The 20,641-nt window shown below is 54.2% G+C and overlaps 6 protein-coding genes across 6 annotated transcripts; 3 read left to right on the top strand and 3 right to left on the bottom strand.

The window, feature by feature from the left end:
* The first annotated feature begins 1,060 nt into the window (after positions 1–1,060).
* Positions 1,061–2,969, top strand: QC761_604450 (uncharacterized protein). The gene is made up of 3 exons (XM_062880894.1): positions 1,061–1,572; positions 1,646–1,771; positions 1,829–2,969. The coding sequence occupies exons 2-3, from the start codon at positions 1,682–1,684 to the stop codon at positions 2,522–2,524; spliced, it is 786 nt and encodes a 261-aa protein (XP_062729126.1). The 5' UTR covers positions 1,061–1,572; positions 1,646–1,681; the 3' UTR covers positions 2,525–2,969.
* A 960-nt stretch (positions 2,970–3,929) lies between these two features.
* On the top strand, positions 3,930–4,421 carry QC761_604440 (uncharacterized protein; the record flags this gene model as incomplete). The annotated part of the gene is made up of 2 exons (XM_062880893.1): positions 3,930–3,970; positions 4,034–4,421. The coding sequence occupies 2 exons, from the start codon at positions 3,930–3,932 to the stop codon at positions 4,419–4,421; spliced, it is 429 nt and encodes a 142-aa protein (XP_062729125.1).
* Positions 4,422–5,584: 1,163 nt separating this feature from the next.
* NUD1 lies at positions 5,585–11,458 on the bottom strand (the record flags this gene model as incomplete). The annotated part of the gene is made up of 1 exon (XM_062880892.1): positions 5,585–11,458. The coding sequence occupies one exon, from the start codon at positions 11,456–11,458 to the stop codon at positions 5,585–5,587; it is 5,874 nt and encodes a 1,957-aa protein (XP_062729124.1).
* Positions 11,459–12,106: 648 nt separating this feature from the next.
* Positions 12,107–14,515, bottom strand: rsd1 (Phosphatidylinositol-3-phosphatase SAC1; the record flags this gene model as incomplete). The annotated part of the gene is made up of 5 exons (XM_062880891.1): positions 12,107–12,535; positions 12,591–12,894; positions 12,949–13,416; positions 13,477–13,785; positions 13,854–14,515. The coding sequence occupies 4 exons, from the start codon at positions 14,513–14,515 to the stop codon at positions 12,636–12,638; spliced, it is 1,698 nt and encodes a 565-aa protein (XP_062729123.1). The 3' UTR covers positions 12,107–12,535; positions 12,591–12,635.
* A 731-nt stretch (positions 14,516–15,246) lies between these two features.
* On the bottom strand, positions 15,247–17,313 carry SCS7 (fatty acid alpha-hydroxylase; the record flags this gene model as incomplete). The annotated part of the gene is made up of 2 exons (XM_062880890.1): positions 15,701–17,313; positions 15,247–15,646 (listed from the first exon to the last, which is right to left on the bottom strand). The coding sequence occupies exons 1-2, from the start codon at positions 16,420–16,422 to the stop codon at positions 15,247–15,249; spliced, it is 1,122 nt and encodes a 373-aa protein (XP_062729122.1). The 5' UTR covers positions 16,423–17,313.
* HCH (Glycine-rich signal peptide) lies at positions 17,243–20,458 on the top strand. Its single transcript, XM_062880889.1, has 5 exons — positions 17,243–17,669; positions 17,835–18,009; positions 18,062–18,776; positions 18,832–19,491; positions 19,548–20,458. The coding sequence occupies exons 2-5, from the start codon at positions 17,865–17,867 to the stop codon at positions 20,224–20,226; spliced, it is 2,199 nt and encodes a 732-aa protein (XP_062729121.1). The 5' UTR covers positions 17,243–17,669; positions 17,835–17,864; the 3' UTR covers positions 20,227–20,458.
* Positions 20,459–20,641: the final 183 nt, after the last annotated feature.

The raw sequence follows: 20,641 nt of genomic DNA, 5'->3' as shown, positions 1-20,641 counted from the left end.
GTTGTTCACCTTCCAGCCAACCAATGACAGAATATGGCGGGGTTGGCGATAAAAGAGAGAAAAAAAGAAAACAACAGAACCTCCCCCAATTACAGAACAAAGCTTGTTTTTGTTTGGTGGTTGATCGGGGGCTACGAATCATCGGCGAGGAAGAAAAGATCGGGAGAGGGAGTGATGCAGGCTCTGCAAGCTGACGTCGAAAGCCAAGGCTGGGCAGGCCAGAGGAAAAGAAAAAGACAGGGGTGAAGGCATTCGCCTATCGGTGAGCCGCGGGCCAGCGACGAGTCGGGTGGAGGTGGAGAGGAGATCGGTGTGTCCACCGCCCAACCTCACTTTTCTTCAACATCATGACAGAGACTGCTGAGGGTTGGCCGTCGGTCGACCTTGCATTAAAATGGGGACAGAGTAGGCTTGTGACAGAGGCGAGAGAGGAGGGGAGGCATAAGGTAGTGGCAGGCACTATGGAAAATTCGATGCATAAATCCCGGAACAAGTGCATAAAAGACAAAATAGGAACAAAAAATAATAATAATAAACAAGGTCGATGACATCGTCTGTCTGTCTGCTGGCTGCCCTGTGCTTGGGAGCTTGGCTGCGACCCTCCACCTTGATTTCCAGCTTCCGCCCCGATCCCCTCCACGCTATCGCAGCTCTTTCCCAGCTGCTCTGGGGTCGGGATGCAGATGGACAGGGGGGTCATCCCTGCTCCCAGCTCGACTGCATCGCCTGATTGGCCAATAGGAAGCTGCCAGCGACCTTGCCTGCCCACACGTGCAGCCACGACCGCGATCTGGATGAACCTCGTCTTCAAGGTTTTCCTATCCCAAGGAAACAAAAGCGAGATAACCAAAATAAAACTCCTCAGCAACGGGGGACCCGTGGAGGGTCTCGACTCTGGGCTATCGTGGTTATGAAAAAAGAACTAATACCAGAGTATGGTGATTGTGCATAATTCGGCGGAGTCTTCCTAATAACTCACATCAGAGAGAGTGAGAGAAGGAAACACCAGCGGGCACCCGAGGCATCATGGGGGCAAACAGATTGGTTCGTGAGAGGGCAGGGTGGCCGCGGTGTGTGTAGCCATGTGGGATGCGTCCTTCTCTTGCATATCGGGCCGTGATGTGGCAGGCAAGAGCCCCAATCCCGTCATGACACAGATTGGCGATGGCTGGTGGTTCCATCCCAGAGACTAAGCAAGTGCCGTGGAGAAGACAAACCCTGGTAAATTTGAGGGCTGGTGAGGTGTGTGGGCTTGGGTACTTTCCCGAGTGACGGAGGACGACCGGCGGGACGGTTCCAGGTTGCTCTGCAAGGGCACCTGGCCTGGAGGGCTCCTGCCTTGCAACAATATAAGTTCTGCCGCTTGACGCACCACTCACCTTCCGTCTGCTTCCAACTTCCAAGCTCGTACAAGTCCCACCTGTCCTGGTCTGCCCTTCAAAACCACGACTCTTCGTCCTCTCTTCTCTCTCCTCGACCTTTTCCCTCAACAACAACAACAACAATCTTACAGAGCATCGACTTTTTTTGCGACTCTCCTAGCCAACCACCCCTTAAGCATCATTCTACATTGTCAGTACCTTCCCCCCCTTCTCTCACCTTCACTTGGAATCCCAATTCTGACTTGACTCTTCTTCGTCTGCAGTATTCCTAGGATCACATCCCCACCCACATCGCCAAAATGAAGTCCATCGCTACTTTCGTCCTTGCTTTCGGCGCTGCCTCCGTTGTGGCCCAGAACCAGTGGCCCGAGGGCTTCCCCGAATGCGGTGTAAGTGTTCTTTGTCCCAGCACTCGATGTCGTCACGTCACTAACCTCCATGTACAGAAAACCTGTATCAGCAACATGCAAGGCAAGGCTGGTAGCGAGTTCTCCAACTGCGCTGCCGGTGATGCTGCGTGCCTCTGCGGAGCCGCCAACTTCCGCTGGGGCATCAACGACTGCGCCGACCAGGCTTGCGGTAACTCGGCTGTTGCCCAAGTTGTCAAGGATTACGGCGTCGCCTATTGCAGCTCTGTCAATGCCCCTACCGCCATCCCCCCTACTGTCTCGAATGTCCCTACTACCTCGGCTGATGCCTCCGCCACCACCACCCAGGGCTCAGAGAGCGCCACTACCACCGAGTCCAGTGATGATGCCACTCCCACTCCCGTCTCGACCCAGACTTGGACTTCGACCCTGACCTCTGATGGCGTCGAGGCTACTGCCACTGGCACCACTACCATTCTGGGCATCTCTAATGTTCCCGGTGCTACCTCGGTTCCCGAGACCACCCTCACCACCGATCTTCTCACCACCGTCACCGAGGACTCCACTACCTTCACCTCCACCGTTGGCCAGACCACCCTCACCACCAGCCTCACTGGCTCTGCCCTCAGCAGCGCTCTTAGTAGCCAGGCTGACGAGGCCACTCAGTCTTCCGATGCTAGCACCAGCACCAGCAGCGCCTGGGGTGCTCAAGTCACTGCTCCTCCTGCCCTCGGCTTCCTTGCCGCCGCTGGTATCGCTGCCGCTCTTCTCTAAGTTGTTGCACCATCAACGACGTTTTTTCTTTGATGGACAACGACATGGCCCAAAAAGGAAGATACGAGACACGATATCCCAATCTTAATGACTGGTGGCCGGCTTGGTTGCGAATGGAACTCATGAGTAGTTAGACAAGAGCCCCAGTCCTCACTGGGTCTTGATGGCTGATTTTTTCTTTTCTCATTTGGTGTGGTGTTGACGGTGGTGGTTCGGCAGGTGCTGTTTTTTGCTTGCTGGACATTGATTCTCTTGTACATATTGTAGGATTTGGGACGTTTATTTGCGGATATGATACCCCCACGACGGGTCGACATTAGTGATTTTACGCATGGCATGCATCTGAAGGGTTTAATGAGGCTACCCATGTAATAGATAGATAGTGATATGGGTGGGAATTTACGAAATATTCTTAATTTGGTTCTGATTTCTCTGTGAATTGTGTCTCCTTCATGCTCGATCCAACAGCTCTCGAGTCTCCAGTCAAGATTGACGAAACTAATGACATCATCGCCACATTTTCTGTCTTGTGATGGTCTCCTCTTCAACAGCAACGGCAACCCATGACGAATGCGATAGTGTCGCTTCTTGATTGTTGTATCAGACCACGAGTAGCATGGAGAAGATGGTTGTGAAAATAAGGTTCGTCAACGTGCCATCGGGTGACTGGAATGGCAGCGAGGCTCTGCTGATGGCGTACTGACGGTAACGAGCCACAGGCACAGTTTTCTAGCCACACCCTCACCACCGCTTTACAACGGAGGGGGATGAGCATGTTTTATGGAAGCAGGTGAGCAGTTTAAGCAGGCCAGGACTCCTACCCTCGATGGGCCCTTTTATGGGGTTTAAAGTCCGTCGACGTGTGGTCTTTTGCAAGATTCCAAGCGGATCATGTTCGCCGTTGTGGCAATTAGGGAGCTCCACATAAGTGCCACGGGTTGACCGGCTCATTTCTATTCTCAACCCAATGGGAGGTAGCTAACTCGAAACCAGCAAGGCAGGAGGACAACTAACGGGTTCGACACGTAACAACTGGCGAATTCGGGAGGCAGAGGCACCTGCTGGTTCATCGCAACTTTCCTGTCCACCGGTCAGGGTCATGCTCGAGCCATTTTCCGTCAGCTGCCTGGCCATGGTGTAGTGATTTGGAGCCTTGCCGGTTGGGTCGTGCGTCGTTCGGAAATGTGACCGCTGTGCGGTCAGGTGTATATACCATGGGTATTTGCTGGTACTTTCAAGGCTTATTGTGTCCCTTCGACCATGTCAAGCACCAGTGCGAACCACACAAACTCGCACAAATTTTGACCGAAACGTACTCGACGGAGGCCAAGGCCCAAGTTTCGTTCACGAACGCTACATTTTCGGCAAACGAGAGGAGCCCAACGGTAGGAGAGAGCCCGCCAGTATGGGAAAGCGCGGGGAGCAGTACTACGGCAGAGAGAAGGAGTACGGTAGAGAGAAGCACCACGAGTAGGATAAGCACCGCGAGAGGGAGAAACACCACGGCAGGGAGATGTGGTACAACAAGGAGAAGCATCGCGAGAGTGAAAAGCCCAACGGCAAAGAGAAAGCTGGGCCTTCCAGCACCGAGGATCCGTATGCCCTCCTAGCATGTTTCAACACGGCCTTTCTCATCGACGACTCCGGTTCTATGATGGGCTCACGCTGGAAAGAAGTCCACAATGTCCTCAAAGAACTCGCACCGATCTGCACAGCTTATGATTCCAGTGGTGTAGACCTTTACTTTCTGAATGCAAGGCATTGGGATCGTAGAAAGCATTGGGATTATCGGCCCAAAGACTACCGTGGTATCAAGGATGGCCATCGAATCCTAGAGATTATCAATACCGAGATTCAGCCCCAGTCCGGCACTCCTTACCGGCGCTCGCATCAGTGACAGTCTCGAGCCTTATGTTCAACATCTAGAAGCCTTGTACAACTCCTCGCCATCTTCCGGCGACCCGGGGTCAAGCCACTCAACTTGATCGTTGTTACCCACGGCTGCCTAAATGAGGGCCCCAACCCTAAGGGAATCATCAGAAACCTTGCCAGCCGGTTAGACCGAATCGATGCCCCTCCTCACCAGCTGGGGATTCAGTTCTTTCAAGTGGGGTCAGACAGGCATGCCAGGAGAGCACTGAGAGACCTGGACGACGGACTAAATGGTGTTAGGGATATGGTCGATGCGGTTCTTTCGACAGGCGTAGCTGGCTTTTTGGGGCTAAGAAGTTGACCGCTGTGGGGATCCTAAAGACCCTCAGGGGCTCTGTCAACAGAAAGCTTGACCGAGCGAAGCCGTAGGGATTGTACGGATGGGGTTGACTTGACAAGAAAAGATGCCAATAAACGTAGAAATGGGGACAGATAATGGGAATGGTGCAATGCGGTCGCTGTTCATGGCGGATAGGAAGATTGAGGTAAGAGATTCTGTAAACGATGACGGCCCATTGTTAAATACCTTGATCGAGCGGGGAACATGTTGAGCATGAAGACGGAAAGAATCATGGAATGTCGGGACGAAAATGGCAAGTGTACTTCATGTTTGCCTGCTGTCCCCGTGGGCAGCTCCTGTTCCTCGAGGCATGAACAGGGGAGACATCTCCCCAGAGAGAGGACCTGGAGACAGGTGTCCGGAGGCAGAAATCACCACAACAGTTCCAGAAATGCGTAAAACCACAAAACCAGTCATAATCATTATGAAATCAACACCAACCAACACTAACCAACACCGACCCCCAATCCTCAGCCATACAACACCAAACAACCCCTTAACCCGCCCAAAAGCCAATGCTAACATACACCGTTGTAGTGTAAACAAACAGACCCCATTCATAAACATCATTAGTCCCCTCTTTGCTGTTGATCATTCATTCCCTTTTCCAAGTTACACAATCCCAAAAACACCGTCACAGCCTCATCATCTCCTTGTACAGTTACAGCCAGCCCGCCCTCGAAAGAGAAAAGAAAAACTCCAAAAAGATAAAATATTAAAACAACCACCACCACCTGCCCTTCTCACCTCGGAGTGGATCGAAAAGAAAAGAAAAAGAAAAAAACAGATTAAGCAAAACTATCTTCAGCCTCCCTCCCTCCCCCCCTTGACGTGCCATCCGGATTCCCCTTCTCCCTCTTCTTCTCCCCAGCACCACCCTGCTTCTCCCCCTCCTCAACCAACCCCCCTTCCAACAACTTCCTCCAAGCCCCATCCCCCTCCTCCTTCTCCCCACCCCCAACCTCCAACCCATCCAGCTTCCTCACACTCGGCACCCTCTCCGAAACCATAAACTCCCACAACCTCCTCCTCATAGCCGTATTCGAATCCAACCGCCCCCTGTACTCCCTATCCCTCTGCCGATCCTGCTCCGGCAGCACAAACCTCCCCCCCTCATCCTTCTCCCCTTCCTTTCCCCCCTTCACAGCAACCACTAAATGATTATTATCGCGCTGCTGCAACGGCGCATAAAACCCCAACGTCACCAAATTATCCCTCACATCACACTCCCTCAACCACCTAAACCCACCCAGCACCTCCACCAGCTTGGCCGCATCCCCCAGCCGATTCCCGCTCACAAACAACCTCTTCAGCCGGGGGATATACCTCAACGGCCTAATCTCGCTCAGCGCGTTCATGTTCAGGTTCAACACCCTCAAATTCGGCATCAACATCCCAAAATCCTTTGGCAACCACTCCAGCCCGCAATTCGCCACCTCCAACAGCTGCAGATTCAAAAAATCAACCTGCGGCTCAAACGTGTGGAGCGGGTTGCCCGAGAGGAATAACTTGCGGACTTCATACACGCGAGACAGCAAAAAGGGGAGGTCGAGCGGGGTGCTGGACCGCTGCTCGCGAAGAGACAGCGAGTCAATCCTTCTCGCGCGGGAGAACCCACTGATGCGAACGAGAAAGTTCTTGTCTGCGTGGAGGAGGCGGAGGTGAGGCATCCTGGCGACGGAGAGGGAGGTGAGCTGGTTGTTGTTGAGATACAGATAACGAAGGGAGTGCATCGGGGTGTCGGATCCAGCAGAAAACGACTCGAGCTGGTTGCCTTCCAGATCAAGAGACGACAGAGCCGGGAGAGCGTCGAGGTTGTTGACAGTCTTGATCCTGTTCCCCTTCAAATCAAGATCCGTCAGTTGCGACAGGGTAGCCCCTTCGAAATCAACCTCCTCAATCTGATTCCCCCTCGCGCGAAGACTCTGAAGTCCACGATGATACTTGATCCCATCCAAACTCGTCAACTGATTATTGTCAGCCTTGATGCTCCGCAGGTGAACAAGCGTCCTCAGCGGCGTCAAGCTCGTCAACGCATTGTTCGAAACGTCAACATATTGCAGATTCATCAAATGCCCCCATGCCGTCAACCCCGAGAGCTGATTGTTGGCCATCCTCAAATGCAGCACCGTAATCGGGATCCCGCTCAGGTTCCGGATGGCATTGTTGGAGACATCCAGGCTCTCAAGTTGCCCACAAAAGTCGTCCAGCGAGTGCAAACTGTCAAGCTGCTTGTCGCGCAGCTCGAGCTCGCGCATGTCTTCCCAGTAAGGCTCAAACGGTTCCACCTCGGCAATCTTGTCCACCAGCTGGCGGGTGCTCATCGAGACGTGGCGTTTGGAAGGGCTGCCAGTCACTAAACGGTGGTCATTAACCACATAGCTCGCCTCGAGTGGCAACGTCTCCTCCGGACGATGAATGGTAAACTCCGACATGGGGCTGAGCGAAAACGTCCCAACATACTGGCTGATAATCGGCGTATTGTTCATGTCGGGAATCGGACACGTCGACGGCCGAGCAGGAGTGACGACAATACTGACACTGTCGTGCCGTTCATTACCCTCATGAGCAACAACGCTGTTCTCCGGCACGATGCTGAGCTCCATCCCAGACGCACCGTTAGAACCGCTCTGGGCCTGGGCCTGGGCCTGCGCAGATTCCTCCTCGTGCTCATCAATCCTCGACACCGGCCTCGCCATAAGGGTCTGGCCCCGGAACGAAAGGTGCCTCGGCGGACCCCTCGAAGTGCTTCTCGACCTTGACGTCCGCCTCCTGGGAGTCGCCTGGATAGAAACGGTTTTCCTACCCCGTTTCAGCTGATCCAGAGCAACATCCTTGGCAATATCTTCAGCAACCTGCTCAATAACCCCGGATTCTTCCCACTCAAACTCATCCTCACCACCCGACAAATCCTGGATAACCTCTGCAATGGGCGAAGAGAAGCTAATCGTCAACCTCCTACGCTCCTTGAGAGCAGCCAAGTCCTCACTCAAATTAATCTTTGCCTCCCCTTTCGTCGGCGTCTTGAGATTCGCAAGATTTGTCTGGAGAGAGATAGTCGACCTCGGCCCGCGACTCGGTGTCTCCCCATTACCCATGCTCAGCCTCAAGGCCGCAGTGGCAGTCGCAATACTAGCACCACTCAGACCACTGACATCCGCCGAAGGGCCCCTCTTTGGGCTCTCTGGCGTCGTAGACCCTTGGTTGAACATTGTATCTGAACCGCTCTCCTTCCTGCCCGTCGCCAGCGCCAGGTTCTGCATCTCCATCGTGATATCAACCGACAAATCTGGTATCCCAGCAAAAGGATCATCCTCGCTCGCCTCCGAGGGCAAAAAGTTTGACCTCGCCGAATTAGCCCTTGACCTCCTTCCCTGAAGAATCACAGGCGGCGGTGCCGACGTTGGTGATGGTCTCTTTTTGATCCACACATTCCGTTGCCTATCTAACACCATATTCCCCACCCTGTCCGGAATTAAATGCAGGACACTCTCCGGCGCAATTGTCTTCCTCGCCTCCGATCCCCTTGAAGAACCTCTTGACGACTGAGTGGCATAGGTAGAATTCGTCCCAACAGACCCAGGATTGCTGGTCCCGTACGAAGCCGGCCCCTCATCCGTAAAAACATCACCCTCCTGCCACTCGGGATTCCTCGAGATTCTCAAATTCGGCGGGTCGCTAATAACCCCCCTGTCATCATTATCAAACAGCGACGTCCTCGTCATCCCAGCATTAGCACTCCCATACGAAGCCTTGATCTGACTCGCCCTCTCCTCCATCTCCTCCCTCTCCCTCGCCGCCCGTAACGCCTCCAAGCTCAAATCCCTCGACCTCACCGAGCTAGCAATAACATCCCCCATCTCGCTCCCCTCCTCATACTTCTTCAACCTCTCCGCCAGTTCCGGATCCTCCTGCTTCGTCGGCCTCCTCGACAACGGCGGCCTCCCCTCCCGGCTCGGCGGTCGCGAAAAAGGCTCCTTGCTCGAAGCATAAGAACTCTCCCCGTCCATAACCGCCTGCGCATTCTCCCCCTCCGACTCCTCCAAGCTCGCCAGCCCGCTCGCCAACCCGGCCTTGCTCCGAATCATGGCCATAATCTTGTTCGCCTCATTGATAAAATCCTCCGTCCTAATCGATGGCTTCCTGTTTGTCGGCGGCTGCGCCACTGAAGTAGGTGGAGGTCCCCCCGCAGTACCCGGACGCGTGTTCCTGCTCGACCTCATCGGTGATCTCGTCGTCGCAGGGTCAATCTCGAGCAGCGGCGCGCGCTGCTGTGTCGAAGACCGTTGGTTCGGCGTCGGTGTCCTAGGCCGTCCCAACTCCTCCCCCGCCTTGCTAATCATCTCCACCTCCTCCGCCATCCTTTCTCCTTCCTCCTGTTGCTCCTCCTCCTCCTCCTCCTCCTCCTCCTCCTCCTCCGATAACTGCAGCTGTTTCTGCTCCTGACTAGCCGCCCGCGCCTCCCTCCTCTGCTGATGCCTCAGTATCGCCTCCTGCATCTGTTGATGACTCATTTGCACCGCGTCAACTCCCGCGGTAGAATCTGCAGCAGAAGAATCGTCGTCATCATAGGTCCCATAAGAAACATCAGACTTGTGCAGCGTCCTCCTCCGCTTGGGCGTCGGATCCTTCGATGGCGACGTCCTAGGACGTTTAATTTCCGACAACAGTCCCCCCCCTGTCCCTGTAGTACTAACGTCTCTTCTCCGCCTGGGAGTGGAGATCCTGCTATCACCACCACCAAAAGGAAACGAAGTCCTCTTACTCCTCTTGTATCTCCTACTCCCGCCACTGTACAACTCCCCCGCGCCCGAAAAAACACTCCGTCGCGTAGTAGCAGTAGTAGTAGTAGTAGAATAAGCGGAATTCACCGTCGTCGTCGCCGACTTTTGCCTTCTTCTCCTCGAAATCCTCAACAAATCATCCTCAATCTCCCAAGGCGAGCTCTCATCATCGTGGATAGTAAAGTCGCCAAAAATGGGCGGACGCGACGACGCGCGGTGGTGGGTGGAGCCATTGTTGTCTTGATCATCCTCGTCAAGACCAGGGCTAGCAGGACCCCTGTTCTCCTTGTCCGCCTCTAGTCCGGATGCGTCCACCCCCCCAACGTGCGAAAACTCGTCTTGGAACTCGTACCCGTCCAGCTCCCCCTCGCCAAACCTGCTGACCCTGCTCTGGTCCTGCGCAATCGCAAAAGAATTGTCACTCGCCGATGGCTCCGCCTGAAACTGGCTCAGTCTCCTCAGCAGCGTCTGGTTGGTAAACGTGTCATACGGCTGAAACAGCTTCAACGGACTCGCAGTGCTAGGTGGCGGCACAGGAAGTAACCTCTGCGCCTTTTGCGGGCTTGGGTTAGGAGCAGAAGGATACTGAGGACTGTCAGCCGGGATTTCAGCCGATTCATCCCACGGCTCTACCCTCACGGTAGGGAATTGCTTCGGCGTGCTGGCCTGGAGCGACTCCTCCGGGCAGAATTCCGAAGCGTCATGCCCCGAACTCAGCCGATGATGCCGAAAAGACCCCTCCGCCGACCGGCCACCGCGCTGGAAGTTGATGTACCCGCCCTGTCTCTCAAACTCCCTCGTGCTAGTAGTACCATTCTTTGACTTCCAATTCCCGTCTGACTGGCCATCCGCCTCGTCCTCCTCATCCGTACCCCCCGTGAGAAAGCGTTGGTTCTGTCTCAACTTCTCCAACCGCTTCCGCAGCTCCTCAGGCGGTAATTCCGCAGGCCCAAACACCGTCTTCCCATTGCTAGCCTGGCGCCGCTCTATCAGGATCGGGCTAAAATCCTCATTCCTCACGTCGCTCCTGCCGCTGACCTTCCTCGAGTCCACCACCAACGAGTTCTGGTTCGAAACATCCGTCTGCGCAGTCGTCGTGGCCTGCTGCGTGCAGCTATCAGGTAACATGCTATTCTCCGAATCCCTACTCTGATCGAACGAGTCCTCCATTCGCCTCTGCCTCGCAGTAGTAGGTATTTGTGATCTACTCCCCGCTGCTCCAGGGTGTTCCGGCAACTCCTGGACAGACTCCTCCGCCTGTGTCTCAACAGTCGACGACAATAAATCCCGCTGATACACCGGCGGACTAGACGGCAGCGTAAACCGCGAAGACCTCGGCTCAAACGACTCCTCCCTGCTGGCATTCCCCGTCGTAGGCGGCTTGAAAATATTCTCCAGCCCCTTCCCCGCAGAAGTAAACAAATCCGCCTGCTCCCCATACGACAAATCCCCATACACCAGCCGTCTCTTCCACTCCGGAGTCGACCCCCGCCTGTTGTTGACCGACGCTACCGACTTGTGCTGAACCACCGACCCGACCGTCGAGAGGGAATTCGAACGACCAGAGGAGAAGGAGGAGCGGCTGTCGGCCGTGCTCCGCCCGTTACTAGACTTGAGCTCTTGCGACAGCTTCGACGAGGTGCGGCGGGGACTGTGGTTAACACTTCGCTCGCCGAGGATGTTGCTGCTGTTCGCGGCGTTGTCGAGGTTCTTCCTGCTCAGTCGGGGGATTCGGCTCGGCGTCGTCGTCGTCGACTCTTTGGCTTTCCGTTGCGCGTCGGGGGAAGGTGCGGAGGAATGGGGGTCGGCCACGGACGCGTCCGATCCCGGTTGCGACACCCAATCCTCCGAGAGGGAGTCCAACCAGGCGTGCCCCATGGCTGACGGGGATGGGGAAATGGGGATTGGGATGGGCGTGGGTTGGGATGAAGGTTGTTTTTGTTTGTGCGTATGGTTTTTGTCCTAGAATGATCATGAAGGCGTCGGGTCCCTGGAGATCAGATGGGAGAGAAAAAGTCGTGTGGGAATCTCCAAGAGCTCAGCGTGTAAATGGCGGGGTATTCTGAAATAGCATTCGGCCGTCTTGAAAAGTGTTGGTAATATTGCGCCGTTTGCGATTAATCATGCGGCGGTGACAATGTCGCGGAAAAAGATGGTGATTCTCGAATTGGGATTCTTTGCTGTAAAGGTATTTATGGGAATACCTGTGTAGTATCGAGTATGAATGCGCGACGTTGTGCCTTGGGAACATGCAAGACGTGACAGGCCAAAGTGATCTCATCCTGGCAATTCCCCTTCCTGCATCCGACATCTCTCAAACCCAAATGATCGCGTTTTTAGGTAAACACTGCTGCAGCTTCTGATTGGCTGCCCTTACGGCTTTTGCGCGTTGCTGTAGCAGCCGTGTGACATGGGGGGCGGGGAGTCCGCGGGGCAAGGACCAAGCTTTTGGGAGATCGAGCGCGCTTTTCCAGAACAGGTTTAACGTGGTCTGCATAACATTTTTGATGGAATTGTCTGGACTTTGGGAGATATGGAATCATCATGTATTCCGAATTTTACTACCTGAATTAGAATAACTCAAGAGACAAACAATATACTCAAGTGCATATTCTGCTTAGCTGAGTTCTGTATCTGCCTAGGTACTGTACAATATCAGCAACGCCGTTGCGCCATACACAAGACTTTTTTATGATGAAAACAAGACCCGAGCTCCTTGTCAGACAGGGAACCGAGGGGTGGTTACAGAAACAGATGTAGTAGGTAGTGTAGTCGAAAGAAGGGTCCGTTCTGTGACGAAATATCAGTGTGGTTATCGACAAGCTCTCTCTACCCGAACAAGGGGCAATGGCGGCGGTATTAAACTGGGGTTGTCGAAAAGGTGATATTGTCTGGAGAAAAGGTGAGATGATGGGACATGCAATCAATGCAGTAAGCCCGGGCAGTACGTGTGGTCTATTCTTGACTCGTTAGGGAAAGCTATAAAAGGACAAGAAGTGGGTAAACATACCGAGGAGGGTTCCTAAGCACGCAACAAATATGCCGTATTAGTGACTTAGATGGCCTTGACGCGAGAGAACAAACTGCTGTAGACCGCGTCTACAACAGGCGCAGCCGTGATCATTCTTCCGTCAAAGTACCGGCCGTTCAGACCCTTGATCGCATTCTCCCCGCCCTGGACCTTGTCAAATTTCAAGTAGATGTCGCCGGGAGAGTTGGGATCGAGGGAAATGTGGACAACGTGCCCATACTTCTCCTCAGCCTCCTGACGAACCTCTTCCTCCAGCTCCTTGGCCCAGTCCTCGCCTTCTTGCCTGCTGGGTGTTAGTAGGTAGTCTCTGACGGCTGGAAATGAAAGAATAACATACTCGGCAGGATCAAACATGTTACGGAGAACCACACAGCGGCTAGCCATGTTGACGTTGATGCCGAGATTGGGCTTGATCTCAGTCTTGGGCTTGGCGACCTGTCGATCACTGGGGGCGCTGATAGGCTCGTCAGTTCGGGCCAGCTTCCTCATGAGGGCATCGCGGCTGTAGTTGTTAAAGTTGACTCCGGCAACGTCGGTGTCGTCCAAGGCACTTGCGCCCGTGCCCTTCTCGTTGTCCCTAGCACCAGCACGGTCAAAATTCGATGTCGGGGGGCCTCGGCCACCGGCACCAGAAAACGAGGATCCCTGGAACTGTTGGTTCTGGCCCTGGAATCTCTGCAGCAGGTTGGCGGTTGATTCGGGGGTAAACTTATCGTTTCCAAGTCCCACGCGAATCGGACGACCAGCAAGGTCAAACCCGTTCATCTTCTCGAGCGCCTCGCGGGCCTGAGTAGCATCGCGGAATCTGCCCGAGGTTAGCTACCTGTACAGGCTTCAGACACCATCATATAAGACAGGTACGTACTGAACAAATCCATAGCCTCGACTCCTTCCAGTGTCGTCTTTCTGCAACTGGACGAATTCGAGTTCGCCAAAGGGCTCGAATACATTCTGCAAATCCTGCTCGGTGATGCTGAAGTGGATATTGCCAACATAGAGACGATGGAAAGGGATGGAGTTGGGGTGGTTGCCGGTGGCATCCGGGTTGCGGACTTGTCGGTTCTTCTCAGCTTCGGTGAGCTGCACGATGACGGGAATACCTAGGAGCTTTTGACCTGTAAGCTGCAACGCGGCCTGAACGGAATCTTCGTTCTTAAACTCGACATAACCAACTCTAATGACAACCAGCGTATTAGCAATTTGGTCAACCATGGGGGATATGTCAGGGTGAGCAAAACTTACCCCTTCGAGCGGTTGCTCACACGGTCCTTCACAATCTGTGCTTCAGCAACGGGGCCAACCTTCTCGAAAAACTCCTTCAATTCCTTGGTGCGGAGACGGGCAGCGAGCTGTTGAACAAAAACGGTGCGACGATCGCGCTCGTCCTCGGTGAGGGGAGGGGGCGAGTCGCGGGGAGTGCTGGTCCGGCCACCGCGCCTGTCATCATCACGATGGCGACGACGGTCATCGTCTCTGGGGCGATCGCGGTCGCGGCGGTCGTCTCCATGAGGTCGGTAGTAGCGGTTGGGGGAGCGGGAGCGGGAGCGGCCACCACGGCGGCTTCCGCGATAGTAGTCGCCATCTCTGTGACGACGTGAGTCTCGGCGGTTCGAATCACGGCTTCGGCTACGGCGCCTACTCTTATGGCTGCCAGCGTCGCTTCTGGGAGTGTCTCTGCCGCTGGACGAAGCGCGATGGCGGCCGGCACTACGGTCACGATCTCTGCGCTTCCTATCGCGGGGTTCCCTATCTTTGCCGCCATCGCGGTCCCGATCGTTTTCTCGGCGTTCGCTGTGGCTGCCGTCCTGCGGGGAGTCGCCATTGGCCGTGGATTTGGTGTTCTGCTGCTCCTTGATGGTGGAGGCAGTCGAGTCGAGCAGTGCCTCTACGTCAAGGCCCGACATGTTGGCTGAGGAGGGAAATGGTCAGGCAATCAAGCTGTGAAATATTTTTCTCGGTTCTGGATGTCAAACCACACAGGAGGTCTCTCGGATCTGGGTACAAAAACGCTTGCAAATGAGACACTCAACCAAGTGAATTGGTTGCTTGTGATGGAGGTCGGTTGGTTGGAACTGGCAAATTGTAACCGAGTTGGCTGACCAGAAGTGATTTGAGGGGCCAGAATTGGATAACCCGTCACGTGCAATTCACTGTGTCCACATGTTGTCTGTGGAGCGAGTCTATGCCATCTGATAAGGAGCGATAAGAGCCTGAAAATTCACTTGGTTGGAGCAGAGCGCATGTTGTACAAGCGGCAATTATTAGGGTATGCTACAATTAATGTGACACCAATTAAGTGACTTCTGTCTACCATGAGCAGCGAAGCCTAATCCCACCGCCGACCTCCAATCCCTAGTCGTGAACCCCCCGTCCCCCGATGAACCACCCAGACATGAATTATACCCAAAGCCTCCCTTCCCGGTGACTCCTTCCGCTATTAATGCATCACGGCCTGGCAGAGTTGTTATAGAACTGTATGCTCTGCCAGGCCTTGCTATTACAAAATATATGGTTGTTTACAAATGTATGTACAGCACAATCCAACTGGGTATGCCCATTTCCTTTGTGCGTGTCTGTCATGCCTCATCTTCCTCATCTGTCATTCAGCCATGTAAAAAAGCCCTTGCAAAGGGTCTCAGTTGCTCTTCTTGCCGGGCTTGGCGCCCCTGAGCTCGGTGCCAAAGACCTTGTCCCAGAAGGGGCTGGTGACGCCGAAGCCGTTCTCGTAGTCAAGGAAGTGGTGCTCCAAGTGCAACTTCTTCAGCTGCTTGTACCAGAGAGGAAGGTTCTGGTGGTGCAGGAAGTAGTGCGTCAAGTCGTAGCAGATGTACCCGAAGATGCCACCGCAATAGACCGCAGTAGCCACGTTCCAATCCCAGTAGAAGATGGTGTGTGCCAACTTCCAGAAGGGAGTAGCAAGCACGGCGAAAAGTGCCGGGGGCATGACCAGCCGGTACTTGTCCATGGGCAGGTAGTGGTGAATGCCATGGAGGGTAAAATGCAGGGTGATGCCGACACGATTGTCGGGCAGCCATCTGGACAATCATGTCAGTTGAATGTTTTCAAAGGCAGTGTGGAAGAAAACTTACTCATCAAGATGAAACAAGAATCTGTGCAGAGTGTACTCGGCGATGGACCAGAAACCCAGGCCTCCAATGAAACAGGCCACCTCTCCCACAGCAGTCAGCCCGCTGCTGGCAAGGTAGAGGCCATAAGTAACAGGCGGAAGCCAGAACACAGGAATCAACCACCAAGGCGTCTTGCTCAGAGGCTCAAGGAAGTTGCCAAAGAGTGGCGCAGAAGCACCGCCCTTGTAGTGGCGTGGTCTATGGACCTGGTCGAGGTAAAACTCCTTGCTGAAGCCACCGAACCACACTTGGGGAAAAAGTGGTCTGCTCAGGTCCAAGAACTTGTGTGTCTTGTAGTCACTGGTAATGTCGGTATCCTTGCTAAGATCCTCCTCACAGGACATACCCGTTCGGGGATGCACATAGGTGCCGTTGGCCTGTCCATTCGCCTTTGCCTTGCCGTTTGCGCTCGCGCCGTTGGAGGCATCCTCCAGAAACCCAACCAGAGAGTCGTCGAGAACCTCGTATGCCGCCTCGGAGTGCGCATGTGACGCCTCGTCTTTGAGGATATCGGTGATGTCCTTGCCAGCGTAGTCGAGGACCAGGTCACCGCCTCCCGGGTGGGCGTCGACAAAGTCAGTCACATCGTAGACATTCTTCCCGACCGTTACGTAGCACGACTTTTTGGTATTGTGCGACTCGACCTCGGCGAGGGTAAAGGTCGGTAGTGTTCGACCGGGCATGTTGGCGGTGAGGTTGTGGTGTTTTTTTTGTGTGGTTGTTGTTGTTATTCTCTAGTAACTGAAAAAAGAGACCGGGGTAACGACGAGGTTCGGGCTTCTCGGGGCCGCTAGAACACGACTCTATGGGGTCTTCGCTCGGCGACAACGGCGAGGCTAGAGTATCGAGCGACACCGGCTTTGGGAAAGAATGGGCAAAGCCAAAAACGATGAAGTGAAGCAAACAAAGATGTCGAGGTTTGGGAATTAGACAGAGGAAAGATCACAGGGGACAAAAAGGTCATGCAAAGGAACAGATAATGCAAGGGGCCCAGCGCTGTCGTTCGTCGCGGATTGGTGGATGACTTTTTTTTTTCAGTTCAGGGGTCACACTAATCAAAAGACACGAATGGCAGTCGAATGCACACGCGCTGCTGCCAACTCCCATCAGCCATCGGATGACAGTGGCGTTACAACCGGTACTGTAATGCCGCCAAGCAGCCCTGAAGGCTGGGGGAAACCGGCTGATCCGGGGTCTTCGGGTCCTTTCAAGTCCGCTGAGAGCACATGTTGAAGCATTAAAAAAGACCCAAACTCTAGTCCCGGGATCAGTCGACTGTCGAGTCACTGTCGAGAACTGATGGAAGGCTGGATGGGGGAACCACCCACGGTGCGAAACAGACCGCTGTAGGGGGACCGTTGCGTGTAACTGTATAAGGCTGTGCCCCGTTAGCAAAATATGCAGCTACCCAAGTCTTCCAACCAGTTCGTTCAGTTATCTGGATATGACGGCACGTTCAATCTCTTGGCACGAACTCGAACTCGGCTAAGATGGCGGGGCATATGTGTGGTAGGAACAAGCAGCTGAAGGGTGTTTTCTGACCGTGATTGTTTTGCAAGACAGATGGAAATATGGGATTCCTGGGTATGATGAGTATGGCAAGATGGGTTTAATTTAAGTAGTGTACCAAATAAAGAGCCAACGGTCTGCAACGGCGTTAGCCTATCTGACGGTTCTTCTGTGCGGCGGTTGGCGACAAGGTGAGGATGTGACCAACGCCGTTTGGTTTGTTCGTTCGCTCTCGCTCTGAATCCTCGAATCTGACGTAAAGAATCCATGGCGGAGCTCTTTACTTGCTGCTTGGCAATTTTCCTACCAAGTTCAGCTCAGTCTCCTAACCCCAAGAGGCCGCCAGGTGTGCTATACCAACCATCTCTTCCTCTGATACTCTGAGGGTAATATATACCGAGTGTTTGAAGGCTCCAACCAGGTCAGTGGGTTCTATTTCAAGCCCAATCACGCCGTTTGGTGTGTGACGCAAAGGCGCAAGACCGGCTGGTTTTTCACCAGCTGCGGGCGCATTCGCAAAGTGCAACAGAAAAACAAGCGCCAAAATCAGCTGAGCTCCAAACAACAGAAAACTGACAACCCACAGAATCTGGATACTATCTCGATTTGGTGAACAATGGCGGGACTCAGGATAGGCTGGGGCAGCGCTCTGCTGGTCCTTGCTGTCATTCTTATCGTTCTTCCCGGTCAGGCCGCCGCGTTTGGTGCTGGGAACATTCCCTCTATTGCCCAAGTTGAGGGGCATAACTGGAGACATGGAGGTACGTGAAGCTGTGTCTGTCGAAGCGTGATCATGACTGACCGTCACAACAGATATCGAGGACACACTCAAGGACATCGCTTTCTTGTATGGCAAAAAATGGACCACCATGATGGTTGGCCGTGTCTACTTTGGCAACTGGCTGAGAGACTATTCGCAAGCTGTTGATGTTGGCAGTTTGAAGGGCGTCAATGCCGCTACCATCAGAATTATTGTTTGGGTCCTCTCCTTCATGGCCAACGGCTATGCCACCGAGGAATTCGAGGTCACCGAAGAGCGCCTGGGATGCTATCGTCCTGAGGAGCATATTGACAACCCCAAGGACTACGCCGACAACCAGGATGCTCGCAAATATGACACCAGACTCCGAGGGCCTGTTGATCCCCGCGAGCTCGAAATCGATCCCCGTACTGGCATGAAGAACTACATCGCCAACGAGAGCGGCGGATGGGCCACCAGCGCTGGTTATCTGAGATGGAGCTTTGCCCGCGCCATCCACTTTGGCCGTCTCTACACAAGTGGTACCACCCACAAGGGAAGGGAGTCTGATCTCTGCGAGGCCCTCAGATGTCTGGGCCAGGCTCTCCACTGCATGGAAGACTTCAGCGCTCACAGCAACTACTGTGAGCTTGCCCTCATCGAGCTCGGTTATCACAATGTGTTTGCCCATTGCGGTTCTTCTACCCAGATCAACCTTAACGGCAAAAGAGTCTACCCTTTGGTAACCGGCACTTTTGGAGCCGTGGACTTTTTGCACTCTGTGCTTGGGTAAGCTTCCCGCCTCCCTCAACAAATGTAACTGGTTACTAACAACGTCTCACAGCGAGGCCACCGACCACTTCACCCAATCCGAAGTCGACGAGATCGACATCGCCCTCAAAGCCGCCGAGCAAAACAGCGACAGCCCCTCCGGCCAGCGCGGCTTCTTGGGCTCCAGCTCCTCCGGTCCCGACTTCATCTCCCTCGTCAGCCAGCTCCCCAGCGTGGGTGATGGCTTCGCCTCCCAGGCCAGAAGCCTCAGGGCCGCCTCGGCCGCCCAAGAGCAGCAAAACATGCAGCAGCTCACCCGCGACAACGTCAACCAAGTCCCCGGCATGAGCCCCAACTTTGACCCCGTTAAGGTCTCGGGACAGATCTACCCCATCCTCGAGTTCCGCGACAAGATCGTCCGCTCCATCAACAATATGATCTCCAAGATCCCCGGGCTGGAGTCTCTTTTGGAGAAAATCAGCGAGACGCTGACGGCGTTCATCCTGGGGCTCCTCGCTCCGTTCATCAGACCCATCATCCAGCAGGTCTCCAAGGTCTTGAAGGACGGGTCGACCGGTCTTATCGAGTCGAGCGCCAACGCCCAGCTAGAGCCGTGGAATAACCCCCGCTGCAACGACCCCACCCACTCGATGCTGTCAAAAGACCACTTTACCAACGTGCTCAACTCGTGCGCTGGGCGTGTTTCCGTCACAATAGTTCAATATGTCGTTCCGTAAGCCCCCCCGGTCCTCCCCCTTTTTTCTCTTACATTAACCTTTGTCCCATTAGCCGGATCCTCTACGCCTTTGAAAACCCCGGCGTCCCCGTCGACGAAGTTTTGAACGACATCCTCCGCGCCTTCCACCACCCAGCCGCCCGCGACGAACGGGTTGAGATTCATCGCAACATGTTTGAGACTGTGCGCAAGTGGACGCAGGAGACGAAGCACAGGCACGAGCTCAACTCCCTTTTGTCTTCTGAATCGGTCAAGAATCACCATAACCACATCCTCGCGAGCAATTCCAGCAGTGGTTCCCGTAGTGTCTCAGCCCCTAGCCACGGAGGTAACGGTTGTGATCATGGTCACGGCCGTCCGGCGGGGTCGTTGTGGGAGCAGGTTAAGAAGCAGCAGGCTGATGCACGGTATTCGCCTCGGCCGGGGTCATCTGGTGGTGGGTATGGGCAGAGGCCGGGGTCGAGTGGGTATGGGAGTGGTGGTGGGGGGTCTTATGGCAGGCCTAGTCCTCAGCCGGGGTATAGCGGTGGTGGTGGGCAGGGGGCATATCCGCCTCAGCAACAGCCGCAGTATGGTGGTGGTGGTTATGGTGGTTACCAGCAGCCGCCGCCGCCGCATCATCATGGGCAGTATGGAGGTGGTTATCCTGGACAGCATCCGCCGCCGCCGCCTCAAGGAGGGGGGTATCCGGGGCAGCAGCCGCCTCAGTGGGGGGGTTATCAACGGTATTAAAGGGGTTGATGATTGATGATGATATGGCTGTGTTAACGGTGGAAATGGGGGGGCAAAGATACCAGGGGAGGCAAATGTTTCAATGATGTTAGCAAATAATGATGGAGAATAGTTGCATCAATCCATCTGTTTTTTTGTGTTTCTTGTAAGAGGGGAGTTTCCTGTATGTGTTTTAAAGTAGAATGAAATGAACTGCCATGTCATGAACAACGCCCTCTGTTTTAGTTCTTTCTCTTACCCTTCTTCGTGACTTAGGTATATTGATGAGAATTTCGTTTGGGACCCCCCTCTAGCCACCTAACTCCCTAACCCTGAAAAGAAAATCTAAAAATTTAACAATTTGTTCCGACTTCCAAAGTGGTTTCGATGTTACTCGCATCGCTTTCCCGAAAGCCCAACATATATAGTCTAAATA

Source organism: Podospora bellae-mahoneyi, chromosome 6 (assembly GCF_035222275.1).
Source record: "Podospora bellae-mahoneyi strain CBS 112042 chromosome 6, whole genome shotgun sequence".
Taxonomy (NCBI): Eukaryota; Fungi; Ascomycota; class Sordariomycetes; order Sordariales; family Podosporaceae; genus Podospora; species Podospora bellae-mahoneyi.
Note: the sequence above shows the minus strand (reverse complement) of the source record. Positions and strands in the feature narration are given on the sequence as shown.